This window comes from Sesamum indicum, linkage group LG10 (genome assembly GCF_026168435.1).
Source record: "Sesamum indicum cultivar Baizhima isolate 11 linkage group LG10, ASM2616843v1, whole genome shotgun sequence".
NCBI classification, from domain to species: domain Eukaryota; kingdom Viridiplantae; phylum Streptophyta; class Magnoliopsida; order Lamiales; family Pedaliaceae; genus Sesamum; species Sesamum indicum.
In genome coordinates this window covers 10,418,746-10,436,423 of record NC_142666.1, presented here as the reverse complement: position 1 = coordinate 10,436,423, position 17,678 = coordinate 10,418,746, and the positions used below count along the sequence as shown (strand labels likewise).

The window sequence follows — 17,678 nt, the reverse complement described above, 5'->3', positions numbered from 1 at the left end:
AATTTTTTAGATGATGTTGACAATTCCTCTAGAAAAAAACTTCACTATATATAACAATACAAAATAAAAGTTATGTAAATCTTTTAGAAATTATATAAAATAAATGAATTGAAAATTTATAGAGCTCGGGGGGATATAGCTCAGTTGGTAGAGCTCCGCTCTTGCAATTGGGTCGTTGCGATTACGGGTTGGATGTCTAATTGTCCAGGACCAAGCCACTGCCTATGAGTCGCCGGCTCATTCTTCAAAAGCGTTTTCTTTAGGGAAATCTCTTTCTACCGGGAATTCAAAAAGTTTTTTTGTGCAAAAAACAAATAAAATAAGAAATAAAACATAACACGTTGAAATAATTTGAATCGGCCTGACTCAAAAATTGACCCATTTCATTTCAAAATCCAATTCCCAACTTCCATGCCCTCTTGGGTTAATCAATAGGAATCTCCGTTCCAGAACCGTACGTGAGATTTTCATCTCATACGGCTCCTCCCTTTCAAATTTTCATACTAATTACAAAAATTATAAATTTTGGATAATATTTATTTTAAATAAAAAGTTATAATAATTCAGATTACGTTTTTTGGTGATGACTATAATAAACATATTTTAGAGGGTGCAAAGAATAAGGGTATTTTTGTTATAAATTTTTTGGTCCATATTATGAGGGAGTTTGTTATATTTTATAGTTTGAAGGGGTATATATGACGATTTTATGTATACTTTAGGGGTGGAAAGTGCATTTGACCCAAAATTCTATTTTATTTTATTTGACATTTTCAATCGAGGATTTTTACAATCAAAACTAGCATAGTAAGTTCCTTTCACTAATTTTTTTTTATATTTATACATTTGGTTGTTTTTGTTATAAATGTTATTAACTCAAGTTTTTATATATATATATATATATATTTTTTTATTTTGTTGTGAAAAGATGGTATAGCAAAACAATATTGCTATTGTTATTTATTTTAGAGGTCAACGGATTGATTCATATGATTGTGAGTTATGATCACTCTTTAGTCATATTTCTGAAAATATATTTTTGGGTAAATATAAATTTCATTAACTAAATAAAAATAGTACAACACTGTGTTCATGAGTTGGTTTCTCCCGTGACAAATCATGGGATACGCCATAGTCTGTATAAGGCACATGTGCTAACCGAGTAAGCTAGATTAATACTAAGTATCATCTGCTTTACATCATTAATAATCAAGGAGGCCAAAGTGGTCGCTGTTCTTTGTTGATGCTCGAATCGTCTTAGATTCCTCTCCCTCCAAATATGGTAAACACAAGAAGCTAGCAATGCTCTATAAGCAAAGTTGACAATGTGCTTGGCCCTCCATTTTCGTGCTGCCCAATCAATGTCATTTGCCCAATCTCGGTTGGGCCATGGGAATCGAACCAATTTGCGGATCTCGGAAAGGCACTGTCTACTATATCGGCATTGGAAGAAAAGGTGAGTATGATTCTCCATCGCCCCATCACACAAGACACAATCACAGAGATGAGATAGCCATGGTTTGTCCGTCGTTGGGAGTTTGCCAAGAATTGCCATCCATAAAATGAAGAGGTGACGAGGGATCTTACAGGAGCCCAAAAGTAGGGAAGCCCAGTCTACTTTCGTTCCTGGTGGATCAAATAATCTAGTAAGGGCCTTAGTTGAGGGTTGTCCACCGTCCACTCTCCAAATAATACTGTCTGCTTCTCCATGGATTGGAGGTAGTACATGAGTTATTTCGAGGCACTCAAAATCCGTGATAGTGGGCCATCGCCATTCACCTCCACAAATGATCGAGCTAAGCTTGGTCGACAAATCCAGTCCCAATAGGTTCAGAGCGCACGGGAATCTATTAATAAGTGACCCAAGAGGGTTCCATGGATCCTGCCATATATAGAAACTCGTTCCATCTCCAATACAGTAATCCACCACTGGGCGAATGTAACTTCGAAGACGTAGCAATTTCCTCCAACCCTATGAACCCCTATCATCGCGTACTGTCCAAACAGAGGTGTTTTGTAACCGACTAGCGTACAACCAGTCCACCCAAATTGATGTCCTCTCGCATCGGATTACATCACAGAGTTTCTTACTCATTAATGCCTGATTCAATGTAGCAACATCCCTGATTCCTTGGCCTCCCTCCTCAACAGGCCGACACACGTCATTCCATGCTACCTTTGCGTATCCACTGTTCCCTGTTCCTTTCCATAAGAAAGCTCGTAGTCTTTTCTCAATTTCTTTAATGATTTTCTTCGACAAAATGAATGCAGAGGCCCAATAAACACTAAGTGATGTGAGCACAGATTTTAGAATTTACACTCTTCCGGCATATGAAAGTGCAAGCCCCTCCCACCCAGCAACATGTTGGTCAATTTTTATCAATAACAGTTGGCAATCCGAAAAAGACAATTTAGAAAATAGGAGAGGAAGACCAAGGTACCTCATCGGCAGTTGCCCTTCCTGGAACCCAAGTAAAGTCAGCATATCTTCTCTAAGTCCCTGTGTTGACCCTGAGATGATAAGATGACTCTTTTGGACGTTTAGCTTCAGCTCTGACCATCCAGCAAATCGATCAAGTCCCATTTTGAAAACTCCGATGGATGTAATGTCAGCCTTGCTTAACAATAGTAGGTCGTCAGCGAACCCAAACTGGAACACACGCGCTGCTTTGCATTTTCAGTGAAACGTAAAAGGACCTTTTTGATCAATCAACTGGAGAAAACCCAAGTGTAGCACCTCCATGACGAGCACAAATAAGTACGATGAAAGAGGATCCCCCTGTCGTAGCCCTCTAGCTCCCGTGAAGAATCCATGGGGCTTTCCATTGAGCCCGACTGAGAAAGATGCTGTAGTGACACATTCCTCAATCCACCTGGTAAATATGTTCGGGAACCCAAATAGCTCAAGAATAGCAGACAGAAAGTCCCACTCAATCGTATCATACGCCTTTCTAATATCCACTTTCAGCGCACATCTGGGAGGAAGGCGTGTCTGGTTGTATCCCGAAAAGAATTACTGGGCTAGCATGATATTATCACTGATACTTCTGTTAGGCACAAATGCTGTTTGACAGGGGCTAATGAGTTTGTCCAAAACCACACTCAATCGTTGGACAATGAGTTTGGCGGTAATCTTATAAAGCACATTACATCAAGAAATGGGTCGAAAATCACTTATGGACATTAGGGAGTGAACCTTCGGTATAACTGCCAGCAAAGTGGTGTTGATTTGTTTCAAGAGCCTCCCGGTATTAAAGAAATCCAACACCGCTTCCCTTACCTCCTGTCCCACATCGGCCATGCCGCTTTAAAGAAACCTGATGAGTACCCATTGGGCCCCGATGCTTTATCCTCAGCAATATCAAACACTACCTGTTTAACATCAACCGGGGTGAAAGGCAATAAGACAGAGTTGGCCTCGTCGTCTGTCAGCAAATGTCATGCCCATGGTCTAAGGAACCGGATATCAACTACATCTCGTCGTCTTTCTCCTCCTAGCAGGTTTTGGAAGAAGGAGACAAATTCATTTACCACCGCCTGCTGCTCCATATGGGTGACTCCGTGTTCATCATTAATTTGCAAGATTCTCCTTGCTGTCCTTCGTTGCGCAATCTTGTGAAAAAAAACCATGGAGCATTGGTCATCCCCCTTCATCCACTCCATTTTAGCTCTCTAATGAAGCATGATATGCTCTAGCTTCGCCGCCTTGGCCAAAACCATTCGACAACAATGCTCTAGGTATAAGAACAAGTCATCCTGTCTGTTCGAGCTGACCAGGATTTGTGCCGCTTCAAGAAAACCCTTAGCTAACTGCACATTGTGCGATAAATCACCTTTATTCCTCCTCTGCTCTCGAAAAATTGGTTTCAAAGCTTTTAGTTTCATTGCGTACATCGGTATGCCAACTATCTTATACTGCCAAACGCTCTGCACACTAGGAATGAGTTCTGGTGAGAGGGTAAGATAATTATCAAATTGAAATATATCTCCCAACTGCTGTTGTTGGTCCCCATACAGGACAATCGGTGAGTGATCCGAGGTACGCTGTGTAAGGCTCGAGTAGAAAAAAATGGATAAAAGCCCCCTGTGTTTTAAAGAATATGCAAAAAGCACCCCCTGTTTTCAGATTAGGCTAAAACCCCCTCCTGTTTTATTTTAGTCAGCTCACGTGCCCTTTTCCAAAACGAGCACTAACGACGTCATTTTTCTTCCGAATTTGACCATTATAACCTTGCTGTCTTTACTGCTCTTTGACTACAATCAAAGAGTGAATTCAAAGAGAGAGAAAGAGTTACAGCGAGACTAGAATTACCAAAGTAAAAAATCTAGGGTTTTGTGGGTTTGCGATTGAGAGGGAGAAAACGAGGGAATTTGATCAAAAAACTTGTGTTTCTTTACCCTAAATAGAACGAAAAATACTGATTTAGATTTTGTAAGTTAGATTTAGGGTTTGTGCTCGAGGAGAGGAGAGTTCATTCATGTTGTTGAAGAAGAACCGTAAGTTTAAATTTTTTTTATGTTTTCTGAGAAATTGTTGTAATTCTTGCAGAGTTTACAGAAATTTTTCTATTTTTGTTTGGTATTCCATTTGCTATTCTAGAATCCATGTCCTCTTTCTCTCTGTTTGGTATATATATATATATATGCGAACTTTATATATGCGAACTTTTTATTTGGTATTCTATTTGTTGTTTTAAGAATATGATATTGATACTGTGATATTGTTTTATTCATCAAATAAATGCATATCTTTCAAGTTTCGAGAAGAGATGCCTTGATGGGTGTGTTAATTGTTTTCAATAAATGTTTACACTTTCAATTTCTTTGGTGCGAATGTGCTTGGAGAAAGAGTTGTAGGGTGGTGGAGATGTGCAATCAATACATAATACAAGTTTACAGGGAACGTGTGGCTAGTGGAGTTGGTTTATAATTGTTGTAGTTTTTGTTGGATGAGATTTATTCACACGAACAAACTTATTTGCATTTGTACCGTGAGTCAACCTTGCATACTTAATATTTATTTACTATTATTTTAAATTTGTAATAATGGTTAATCATAGAAATTTTTACAGTTTCTGTAATACTTCTTGTTAATTTTATATGTTATGACTAAATTAATTTCTTAATTAATTTGCAGAGAATGGTTTTGGGAGACTATGCAGACTTTTTTCTGTGGTTAGGTGGGGTCATAGAATGGGTACCAACCATTAGATATGTTGGGGGATATACTGCCTTTTTTCCAGGAGTTGATAAAGAAAGATTATTCTATGATAACCTGATAACAATATACACTAAAGCTGGGGGCAAGGGTAGTAATGTAGTAATTTATCATTCATTTCCTCAACAAACATTACAAATGTCTATAAAGAAGTTAGAAGGGGATGAGGGTATATTAGAGAGTTATTAAGAGACTATAAAGGTTGTAATGTTATATCAATTTACATTGAAGAAAAAGCAGGCCCTTTGTTGTCTACAGATGCTAGTGGTAATGTCCTTTATTGTGAAAATTATGTGCCACTATTACAATATAATGTTGAACAAACAGGGAATGAGGAAGGGATTGAGGCTGAAAACGAGAGTGCAAGATTTGTTTTTGAGGGAGTAGGGGTTGAGGAAGGGGCTGAGGGTGAAAATGAGGGTGTAGGGGTGGAGGATGGGGCTGAGGGTGGCAATGAGAGAGTAGAGGGTGAAGAAGTAGGGGTTGAGGAAGGGGCTAAGGGTGAAAATGAGGGTGTAGGGGTGGAGGATGGGGCTGAGGGTGACAATGAGATAGTAGAGGGTGAAGAAGTAGGGGTTGAGGGTGAAAATTAGGGTGTAGGGGTGGAGGATGGGGCGGAGGGTGACAATGAGAGAGTAGAAGGTGAAGAAGTAAGGGTTGAGGAAGGGGCTGACGGTGATAATGAGGGTGTAGGGGTTGAGGATGGGGCTGATGGTGACAATAAGGGTGTAGAGGGTAAGGAAGTAGGGGTTGAGAAAGAGGTAGAAAATGATGAGTCAAATTCTGATTCATCATTAGTTCTGATTGCCCTTCATGGATATTAGAGGATTTAGAGGGTCCATGGGATGATGATATTTTCACTAGTAGGCCTGAAAACTACACAAAAACAATGCTAAAGACTCTAGGTCTTTAATGAGAGAAAGAAAGAAAAAATAAACAGCAAGAGCAACAAAATGAGAGGGGTGAACGGACTAGTAGGGGAGATGAACAGAGGTTTATTGATTGTGAGGATGAAGAGTTGGGTAATGAGGGAGATGGGTGTCCAGTGTGGGATGAGATGATGAATATGGTTGAAGTAGATTTGACAGTAGGTATGAAGTTTGAGACAAAAGCCAAATTTAGGGATGTGCTGAGGGATTGGGCTGTGAGGAGCGGATGGGATTTGAAGTTTGGTGAAGAATGAAAAACGCTTGATAGTTGCAACTTGTAAAAATGCGTGTAATTGGAAGTTGAGGGCATCTTCAATCATGAAATCCACAATATTTCAAATAAAGTCTATTAAGGGAGAACATACCTGTGCACGTAAAGTTGAAAATAAGCAAGCCAATTACAAGTACATTGGTAAAGTAATTGAAAAATTTGTAAAAGACAATCCAAATGAGTCTCTTCAATCATTGAAGAACAAAGTCAGAAGAGAATTGCAGATTGACGTTTCAACTCATAAAGTTTATAGAGCCAAAAAACATGCTCTCAAATTGGTAACAGGTGATGTGAAAGAGTAATATGCAAGACTTTATGACTACTGTCATACAATAGTCAAACATAATCCTAGGAGCTCTTTAATAATGAAGCTGAACAAAGAAGTGAATCTACCTGTTTTACAAAGAATGTATTTTTGCTTGAGAGGCATGAGAGATGGTTTCATTGAGGGGTGTAGACCATTAATTGGGTTGGATGGGTGCTTTCTGAAGAGGTTATTCAAAGGGGAGTTATTGGCTGCTATTGGGAAGGATCCAAATGACAACATTTATCTAATTGTTGTTGCGTATGTAGAGGTTGAGAAATATGATAGTTGGGAGTGGTTTTTGAACCTTTTGCTTAGAGATATAAGGTCACAAAATAAGAGGGGATGGGCCTTTATTTCAGATAGGCAGAAGGGGTTACTAGAGGCCATTGCTGAACTGGCACCTGGAGCTGAACACAGATTCTGTTTTAAAGAAAAATTTAAAGGGCAACAACTGAAAAAAAATGTTTTGGAAAGCTGCGTCAACTTACAGTGTTAATCAACACTTAAAAACAATGACTGAGATTGAAAAAGTGTACCCAAAAAAAGATGCTGAACAAACACCATACGAATGGTTGGTTGAAATACCTCCAGTACATTGGGCAAAATGTTTCTTCCCAACTAAGACAAAGTGTGATGTGCTTGTGAATAACATGAACGAATCCTTCAATCATATTATCCGGGAGGCAAGAGAATTACCAATAATTCAGATGTTTGAATGGATAAGGAAGAAGTTCATGGGAAGAATTCAAGTGAAAAGAGAGGGGATGGAAAAATACGAGGGGGTTGTTTGTCTTAATATCATGAAAAAAACTGAAGTGCAAAGGCTGGAGAGTAGAAACCGCTTTCCTTCTTGGGCAGGGGAAGATAAATATGAGGTAATGCATTTTATGCAAAACCACATAGTTTACCTCAAGGAGAAGTTTTGCAGTTGTGGCATGTTTCAGCTTGTGGGATATCCTTGCTGTCATGCCATTGTTGCTGTAGCACCCCCTACTCGCTACATCTAATTATCACTATTTCATCCTTACTTTAATCAAAACTCATTCTATAAGTAATTCTCTTTCAACCCGTAAAATAAATTCTAATTTGTCAATATAATATTATATATCACAAAAGATAGTATATACCACCAAAAGTTATATTTACACTCACTGCATGTTCTCATGTACATAACCTCAAGGAAAATCATCCACAACTTTAAACACAAATCCCGATAAAAGACCAAAATATTTAACAACCCAACAATCAAAAACTCTGGCTTCAGATGTCACGGCTGACCCACCTAATAAAGACGACGATACCGCTCAAAGTCCAATGTGGCTAATCAGTGTGACCTATTTTCTGAAAAGTACATGGCAAGGAATGAGCTGCCTACTCAATAAGTATAGCTGATCAGTCTATATATATATATACACAAACAAAGATTCATGTACATGCAGTCACACCGACAACAGTCATTCGTCATACAGCAACATTAGATATAAGCAGTAATACATACTCACAACTGTAAATCAATCCACGGCATAATATCCATTCGTTATCATTTATTAGTTAAGGGCCCCACTTACTCTAGCTGAAGTACATCAATCAATGGTTTCGCTGGCCATCATCATATCATATACAGCACAGGATATTCCCGGCTGCCTCGGAATACCCCGGTACCCTACGCGCCATGGTACCTAGCTTAATTCAGATATTTCTCATATCACATTATCAATCACATCATCATCAATCATATTTTCATAAAATATTGACTGTGCTTCCACTAGGTAAGCATCATCTTTTATTTCAATTCACAATCATCATTCTATTTTTTATAATAATTACTTCCTCAATACTAGCTCCCAATTCGATTTTATACAACAATCAATTGTACAACCATCACATAATCATATCCTGCATGTCCCTACATTATAATCATAACATATAGTAACAATTTCACCGATATTATGGTAATCTAATAAATAATCCATAATTAATTATATAAACAATCAATATACACAATCAATGCATATAAATATAAATCCAAGTTCGCGGTCATATCCAAGAAACTAATACATATAATATATACAATACTACACATATAGCTATATATATATCCAATTAGCTATACTTACCTTATATCCCAAAATGCTTCGATTTCACGAGGGACTGCTCAACCATGTACTTTGTCGTCAAATCCTATAATAAAATATTATACGTATAATCAATATATTTAATTTACCAAATAATTCATAAGAAGTCACTTAATCAAACCCCTTATATATTTATAACTATAATTTTTAATAATATTCGTAAATTATACTACCACTGAAACCTCATTTTCCCTCATTAATAACATAATATTTCTAAAATATAACTTCCAAAATATTTCTATGAATTTTCTGTCAATTTATCGTTGCCATACAATTTAATTAAGCAATAATACATAGAATTACATATTTGGTTAATCATTCCGATGGAATTGTATAAATTAGCTATAACGATAATTAAATCTAACAAATCTAATATTTTAATCAACCAACTATATCATTTTTATAGAAATTGTGATATTTAATTTGACACTAATTTAAATAGCAAAAATCATAAAGTACTCCGATTAAATAGTTCATCGCTCAGTATAATCAACATTTAATAAATGAACTAATTAAATAATATAATTATATAAATTAATAATAATTAAAATATGAAGTATTACCTCGCTGCGCTTCACTGAAGGCGAAAAGAGAAAATGCAATTGTAAGGATAAAGTTTGGATTCTATTATATATATATATATATATATGAGAGGTTGGGCGGTGGGCACCCCCATCCTTTCTTATATTAAATACATATATTTATATAGTATTATTATTATTACTATTATGATACATTTATGTGTATATATATATTATTATTTTATTTATTTAATTAAATTTTTCTCAAAATACTCATTACGTCCTTTCTAATTTTCTTAATTAATATAATTTGCCTCCAAATATTATAATGAACTTGAATTTAATCCATTCAAGTTTTATTATATCTCAAATTCAATCTATAATTTATTTACTAATTAAATTTAAATTTCTAATAATTACCAATTAGTCTCCCAATTACGTGAAAAAATTCTACGGACGTTACAGTTGCAATTGATTATCACAGGCTGAAAGTGAAGGATTTCATTGATGAATGCTTCAAGAAGAAAGTGTATTTAAAGGTATACAACCACATGATCCACCCAGTGCCAAGGATGCATGATTTTGAAGATTCAAAAATTGGAAAAGTGGATCCTCCTGATGTAGTAATCAAGATGGGAAGGCCAAAAAAATGTAGAAGGAAGGATGCAAATGATGTGAGGGAAACAACTTCAAGAAGAGGTCTTACCCACACTTGTGCAATATGTATGAGAAAAGGGTAGAATAAAAGAAGTTGCACAAATCCCCCACACCCCAATTCCAAATTCAAGCAAGTAATTTTCCTTACTTTAATTATTATTTGTTCATTTATTATCTAACATATATTATTTAATAGCTTTAATTATTTTTGTCTTACTTTAATTATGTCTTTGCAGAATCCCAACCAAGGCAGACAAAGATCCAGCAAGTCACATGGTGCATCAGGATCTAGAAGACCTAGTACCCCACCCCATCCACCTTTTGATGAGAATGTGACAATTCAAGAAGAGGTAATACTAATTTAATATCAGCTTTTTGATTGTCATACACCAATTTTTGACTCTTTGTCTTGTGCTGCAGGTACCTCCAATTTATTCCCAACCATCTCAAGATTCCATGCCCGAAATTGCAGTTCAGCCCCCACTTCCACTTCAGCCACAAATTGCAGTTCAGCCCCCACTACCAGTTCAGCCACCAATTCCACTTCAGCTACCACCTCAAACAGCCCCAGGACAATCTTTTAAGGTACATAATTTTAGCATACCAACCATGCTTCGATTTATGAGGTTTTTATAATGGAAAATCTATTTTATAGATTCCTAAACAGAGTAGCAGAACAGCACTAGGTGAGACTATCACTAGAGGATTGAATGTGCATAAACCATCACATGAACAGGTATGTCACTTGTTGTATTAATAAAGTAGAATTTAATGGTTTATTTGTTCACACCAGTATCTCATTTACTGTGTTTTAGATTGTTCATTCAGAGCAAATAACTCAACAACCTGTCCAACAAGAACATCCACAATCCTCAACAGCTTATCAGGTAATTTCCTTAATGTTTCATTGAGTATATGTTCCTTTAACTTTATTACTTTGGACTAAAATAATTTCATGCAACTACAGCAAAAACCTAAAGCTCTTAGAAAGCAAAAAAAGCCAATATCTTCTTCAACTAAATTGCTTAAGAGACAACAACAAGATGCTCCAGATCAATCCTCCCAATTCAAGAGAAAATGTTGTGCAGAGAGAAATCCATCTATTTCTTCACTGATCAAGGGTTTGGCCAACTCATATAGGCCAGGACAAACCAAAAAAAATGATGAAAATCCTGATGGAACATCAAAGCCCACAAGAAATGTATGAGGTGCAATTGAGGTTCAATTTTTATCTATTTTGTGATGTTTTAGTGATGGATTTTGCAAAACTGATGGTTGCAAATTAGAATTTTTGGATGTATAGTTGTAAATCAGGATGAAAATCTAGTTGTGTACATGTTTCCGTGAATGCACTTTGTCCAGTTTGAAGTAAAATAAAATTCATGATGGTTGTTTTTGTTGTTTGTTGTTGGGAAATTGTGATGATGCATTGATGCATTTTGCTATTTTTTATTTATATTATAGGTTCATTAACATTACACTAACAAATTCACTTAACAACATTGCATTGACAAATTCATTTAAATAATACAACAATCATGCAAAATAAAATAGCTACAATTAGTGCCTTTAACATTTTTTGATTGCCATCAAGCTGCTTCACTTTGCCAGTCAGGTCTTCGCATACAGAGATCAGTTCAGAAAATTTCTCTTTCATACCTCTTAAATTTGATTCCACCTCTTCTTCCATTTCTGATATTTGGAAACTTTGTGAGTTTGTACGAGATACACTGATTGGTTCCAACCAACTAAAAAAATTACATTGTCCAGCTCTACAATTACAGAACAATTTTCCTTCACTTTCTTTTGTCGGACCAACAACTCCAATAGCGGCATTTCTTTGACAAAAGCACTTTGGATTTTTATATCTCAAATCTATAATTTCTTTTGAAGGGGATTTCCTAGAATAGCTCATTCTACCAAAATTAAACTGAACAAATAAAATAAAAGAGAAAAAAGAAATAGTTTCATACCTTTTTTTGGGGGAGAAATGGCAAAAGGAAGATACAAAACAAGCAAAAAACCCCTTTGCATGTTATATAGACTCATAGAGGGGTATTTTGGTCTAAAAAGTCATTAAATATCAACCTAAATCACAGAAAAATACTACCAAACGCAGCAGACGCGCGTCTTCTCCACCTCCCGTTAGTTTCTAATAGAATGGGGGTTTTTTGCTGACTAAAACAAAATATGAGGGGGGTTTTAGCCTATTCTGAAAACAGGGGGTGCTTTTTGCATACTTTTTAAAACACAGGGGGGTTTTATGCATTTTGTCCGGCTCGAGTAAGATGAAGTGGGGAAACGATCGATCCATGTGTCATTAATGAGTATCCTATCCAATCGTTTCCATAGATTCCGGGGGCTTTCACTGCAATTGTGCCATGTGTACTATTCTCCTTGCATGGGTAAAGGAAGCAATCCTGCATTCTGGATGCAATTATTAAATTTTTCCATTGCCAGCCGTATGTCTCCATAAGCTGCACAAACCTCACTAAGGTCCCGAACAACATTAAAGTCACCCCCAACTAACCACGGGGTATCCACACATTGTCTGGCCAATGTCGTCAGAGAGTCCCAGAGTTCTCGTCTGTCCGCTACCTTAGTGGCCCCATAAATGATGGTAACATCAACTGATTCCTGAAGTGCTCGAATAGTAACATGATAGTGTATAAATTGTGTACCCAACTCAACCACATTAACATCAATGAAGTTATCATCCCATGCAATCCAAATACGATTCCCCGTCGTCATATAATCAACAAACCATTTCCATTGGGGTAATAAAAAAGACTAAATTTGAGAAGCATTATTCAAAGGAATATGGGTTTCAAGGAGACCAAGGAAATGTAACCTGAACTCAGCAACAAGATCTTTCACTGCTAGCTGATGGTCCCTTTTGGTCAGGCCACGAATATTCCAAACTGCCATATTCAACATGGATCACCTTGCTTGGGGCTGCTTGGATTCAGTAGTTTCATCTACATCCTCAAGCATTTGTAAGGCATCAAAAGTATTAAAAATAACCAATGACTTGCCTTTATCCTCTCGTCTCTTGTCTCCACATTGAGTTGGAGATGCATGCGTGTCCAATGGTAGTGATTCGCTCTCTTCCACCTGTAGCCTGAAAGAATTCCGAGGAGTTTCTGGTTGTGGAACCCTTAACGTTATAGTGAAATTCTCCTCCCTCCTAGGTATCCGTCCCAGCTACTTTGGGTACATATACAGACACTGATGGTTTGGTTTGCTTAGCCGGTTTCGTCAATGGACAGTCTTTGATAGAGTGGCCCAAGCTCATGCAACCCGTACACTTCGGCGGAACCCATTCATATTTGACATCGACTTTGCATGGTGTTTTCCCTCCTCTCTCATCTGGGGTCATGATAATGATATGATTTGGTAATTTCGAGGTGATGTCTAGCATGATGCATACACGAGCGAAGTCCAGTCTCGTGCATGCTCTCGTTATGGCATCCGGCTACAACAGTTTTCCGACTCCACTCGCCACTGTGCTCAATCCCTTCGTAGTCCACAACTCTACCGGAAGGTGTCTTAGCTTGATCCAGACGGGGACTTGTGTATGTTTCAATTTTCGCATTGCTATTCCTGGCTCCCATTTCTAAAGGACGATCGGTTGTCCCTGAAATAGCCATGGTCCACCCTCAATTACTTCTTCCATATCTATGACTGATTTGAATTGGAAGAAGAAGAACTTATTTGTCGTAGCAGTGACATCACGCAACACCGGCCATATTGACGTGACAAATTCTTTCAGGTGGTGGAAATATGATTTTTTTTTTCCGAGAAAATGTCCAACTACCGTGGCCTTCCATCGTTTCGATCCATCCCGAATAATTTCCAAAGAAGGGCGAACAATCACCTCACCATTTTGCACAGTGGGCTCCACATACGACAAAGTTTTTCGCTAAGAATTATTGAAAACATGCGCAATTTTGTCATCCGAAGTCGCATTTTTAGGACATGTATGCAACGGGATATTCCCAACGTACAACCCTGTTTGGACGGGAACACCGATAGCCTTTTTCCTTGTCATGTCATGAAAATGCTGTTTTTTCCCTACAAAAATGCTGATGTCAGTAGCTGTGTCATCGCTGATGACCCTAGCATCGCTGACCTCAGCAACTGTGTAATTGCTGATGTAAGCCCTTGCATCAATGATGATGTCAGCCCTAATAGGGCTGATGCCAGCAGCCCTTGCAGTAGTGATGACATCAGCCCTAATAGGGCTGATGTCAGCAGCCCTCTCACTTGCCAAGTCAACCTCCATGTCACCCAAAGCGCCGACCACCTTAGCTCCAGCCCTTTCCACCGTGGCATCCACGTTAGCCGCCCATCGCACGTTACTGTTCGTCGTAAAAGTGACCGGACCTTCGCCAGTTTGCTGGAAAATCGTTCCGGCCAGTTTCTCACTCGTCTCAGTTACTGTTTCATTACCTTGGTTGCCGAAAGAAGAGTCACGTAACCGCGCCGGAATCTGGGATTTTTTTCCAAGCGGCGGCGAGCCATTTTTCGTCGACCCGCTAGCCCTTAAATCCTCCCGTCGCGTTTCCGTTGCCGGCCCAAGGAGATAGTGGAGAGCTTTGAGAGTTCCACGGCCAAAAGTTTTTCTAGTCATCGTCGCCGGCCAAAAGGTTTCTGCAAATTTCTGCCAGGGCCGAACTTTTCCTCCCATCGAGTTTTGAGCGCCGCCAGTGCCTCTATTACAGCAATATCTCCGCCGTCCACGACTCTATTCGCAAGGAATAAGAACTCTGAGATTTTGAAGTCGTGAGGTGAAGCAACAGTCCCTTGTCCGCCATTGATGGAGGTTGAAGAAGCTTCACCAAAACCCAAAAATGGCGGCGCCCCTAACCCCGACGAAACAGAGACCAAACTTCCTCCTTTTTTGTTCGGAATGTTTCCTTTCGTCTCCAAAGATCGATTGAAACCCTCAATTGGCGGAAAAGAACCAACAAAACCAAACCTTTCATCTTCCTGAAAAAACTGCTGCGTTTGGCCTTTTTTCTCGTTGATTTCAGTGGCGAAACTTTGATCTTTCTGGACCAGCGAAGCCCCCTTTAATTCCCCAATCGCTGATTCATCCTCTATCGCCGGAAAAAAACCGGCCACCATCATTTTCTCAACAGCCGTTTCTTCATTTTTCTCGCACCTCGTATGAAAAACTCGGGAAATCTCTCCACTACCGGCCTCCTGACTCCGGCCATCCTCCTCCCCACCGTCCCATCGCCGGTCGACCCTTCCTCCTCGTCTTCCAAGTCACCGGCTGGTGTGTGTAAAGATTGCACATTAGTGTGTGTTTTGGGTGGTGTGTGAGTGTGTGAGAAAGGAGAGAGAGAATGTGGAGATTCCATTTTTTCTCTCTCTAGCTTTCTTTTGTCTTCCACTTTTTTTTTTCACTATGAAAATATATTATAGTATTACGTTTGTTGAACTAGAGTCGATTTTGTATGAAAAACTTGGTCTTTTTAGGAATAATTTTAAGTTACAGATATATTTTAAATATAAAACATATAAGTTGCTGAAGACGGAAAATGGTGTTGCCAATTAAGATAGATCGGGATGTGCAATTTTTTTCACTTTGATGAATAAATATGTGTATGTTGATATTTTTGTTGAAGCAAAGAAAATCTCTAATATTATTGTACCAAATATGTGAATGTTTTTTTGTTTTTCAACTTTCTATATATAATATATATATACATAATATAAAATATACATGATTTGACAATAAACGATAATTTTTGTCTCCCAAAAATACAATATTAAAATAAAATATTTATATATATAGATATTTATATAAAAAAATATATGATTTGACAATGAACAGTGATTTTTGTCTCCCAAATCCCAACATCAAACCTACACCACTTATTTAAAAATATTTTAAATTATCCCAAAATATAAATCCAAACATATCATCAATTTTCAACACACACTTACTTATCTCTATTTTTCTCTCTCTATTTTCAAAACACAAAACAGAACAACTAAAACACAAATTCAAACACAATGAATATTCTTCATCATCTAAAAAAAGAAAAACATGTCTTGCAAATCACCTGACGAATGACTTTCTTCGCAGTTTCTTCATCCAAAGACGTCGCTGGTGCCATTGTGGCAGCAGTGAGTTGAGAGAGAGAGAGAGAGAGAGCACAAAGGAGAAGGAGAAACAGCGGTTTAGGGTTTTTGAAAATTGGGAATGAATGAAGGAATGATTTCAAAGGATCTTTTCCCTTCTTATTATTGTGAAAAAACTAAACAAACACTACTCTATTCTGCCTTTTACTGCTAGTGGCGAATAAAGAGAAAAGAGGTAATTAAATATATTCTTTACAAAATAATATGAAATATATTTCTCTCAATTTCTTTTCTGTTTTTTTTTATGAAATAATGTATTTTCCAAACCGTAAAAGTGGGGTACGGGTTGGGGGTTACTATGAAAGCCCATCATCAATGTTCTAACTATTATGAATATTGTGGGACTGAATTTTGCTTTGTGGGTTTAATTTATATTGTTTGCCTCACAAAAAAAGAAGTATGTGAGAAAAAAGAAATGTGGGTTCAGATAAAAAAGGGAAAAAAATTATAATTGTTGGTTTTATTAAAAATATGAAAGTTTGTAAGAAAAATAAATATAGAGAATGTGAGAGAGAAGAAAAAACTAATTGTAATAGAGTTTATTAAAATTATAAAAAATTGAGTATTTTCAAAAAACAGTTTAATATTTATTATTTTATGATACAACATTGCTTATAATTTTTAACTTTGAAAAAATTTAATTTTAAAAATAATGTTTATAAAATAAAATATTTTTTTAAAATTTATTTTCAATAATAAGCTGATAACATATACACACTATTTCCAACATATACTTATTTATTTTTATTTTCTCTTTTTATCTCCACAAAATATAATAAAACACTTTAAAAATCAATCCAAACACCATGTTTAAATTTTCAACATAATGAATGCATTACTCCACAAGCAAACACCCTCAGAACATAGTCCTCACAGAATTGCATGCAAACCACTATAAATTATTGGGGTGATTATCTCGACACTTGCATAATGTCTAAATCTTTAGTTATATATGTATACACAAAATTAAGTGTGATAACATATATTTTATGGGGATAATTACATCGGTCATTTTTAATATTTGATACAAAGTTATGTGTGATAACATATATTTTATGGGATAGTTTGTGACGCCCCAAAAATTATAATATATAATTGGCGGATTAATTGGTAAATTTTTATGAAACTTAGTTAATTAGTACATAAATTATGGGCCATAATTAGAATATAATAAAATTTGAACGGATTAAATTGAAATTTGTTATAATATTTTGGGACGATTTGTATTAATTAAGAAATTGGGAAGGACGTAATGGGTATTTTGAGAAAAGTTTAATTAAATCAATAAAATAATAATAATATTATATATATATATATGGAAATAATATATATATTAAGTAAGTAATATAATATATATACACATATATATATAAAAGTAGAAAGAGAGCTAGACTTGAGAGTGGGAAGTGGGGGCCACCTCCCACCGCCTCACTCTCTTTGTTTTTTTTTCTTTTCCTTTCCTTGTTCTTTAAACATATAAATAC

The 17,678-nt window shown here is 36.8% G+C and overlaps 1 protein-coding gene, 1 long non-coding RNA gene and 1 pseudogene across 2 annotated transcripts; 1 reads left to right on the top strand and 2 right to left on the bottom strand.

Annotated features, from left to right (window-relative positions):
- Positions 1-1,972: 1,972 nt before the first annotated feature.
- Positions 1,973-3,894, bottom strand: LOC110011481 (uncharacterized). The gene is made up of 5 exons (XM_088886203.1): positions 3,775-3,894; positions 3,281-3,372; positions 2,738-2,873; positions 2,442-2,650; positions 1,973-2,285 (listed from the first exon to the last, which is right to left on the bottom strand). The coding sequence occupies exons 1-5, from the start codon at positions 3,892-3,894 to the stop codon at positions 1,973-1,975; spliced, it is 870 nt and encodes a 289-aa protein (XP_088742329.1).
- Positions 3,895-6,440: 2,546 nt separating this feature from the next.
- Positions 6,441-10,164, top strand: LOC110011482 (uncharacterized; annotated as a pseudogene).
- Positions 7,856-9,464, bottom strand: LOC148786630 (uncharacterized). The gene is made up of 3 exons (XR_016067938.1): positions 9,424-9,464; positions 8,843-8,906; positions 7,856-8,066 (listed from the first exon to the last, which is right to left on the bottom strand). It is a non-coding gene; the product is annotated as an uncharacterized LOC148786630 (long non-coding RNA).
- Positions 10,165-17,678: the final 7,514 nt, after the last annotated feature.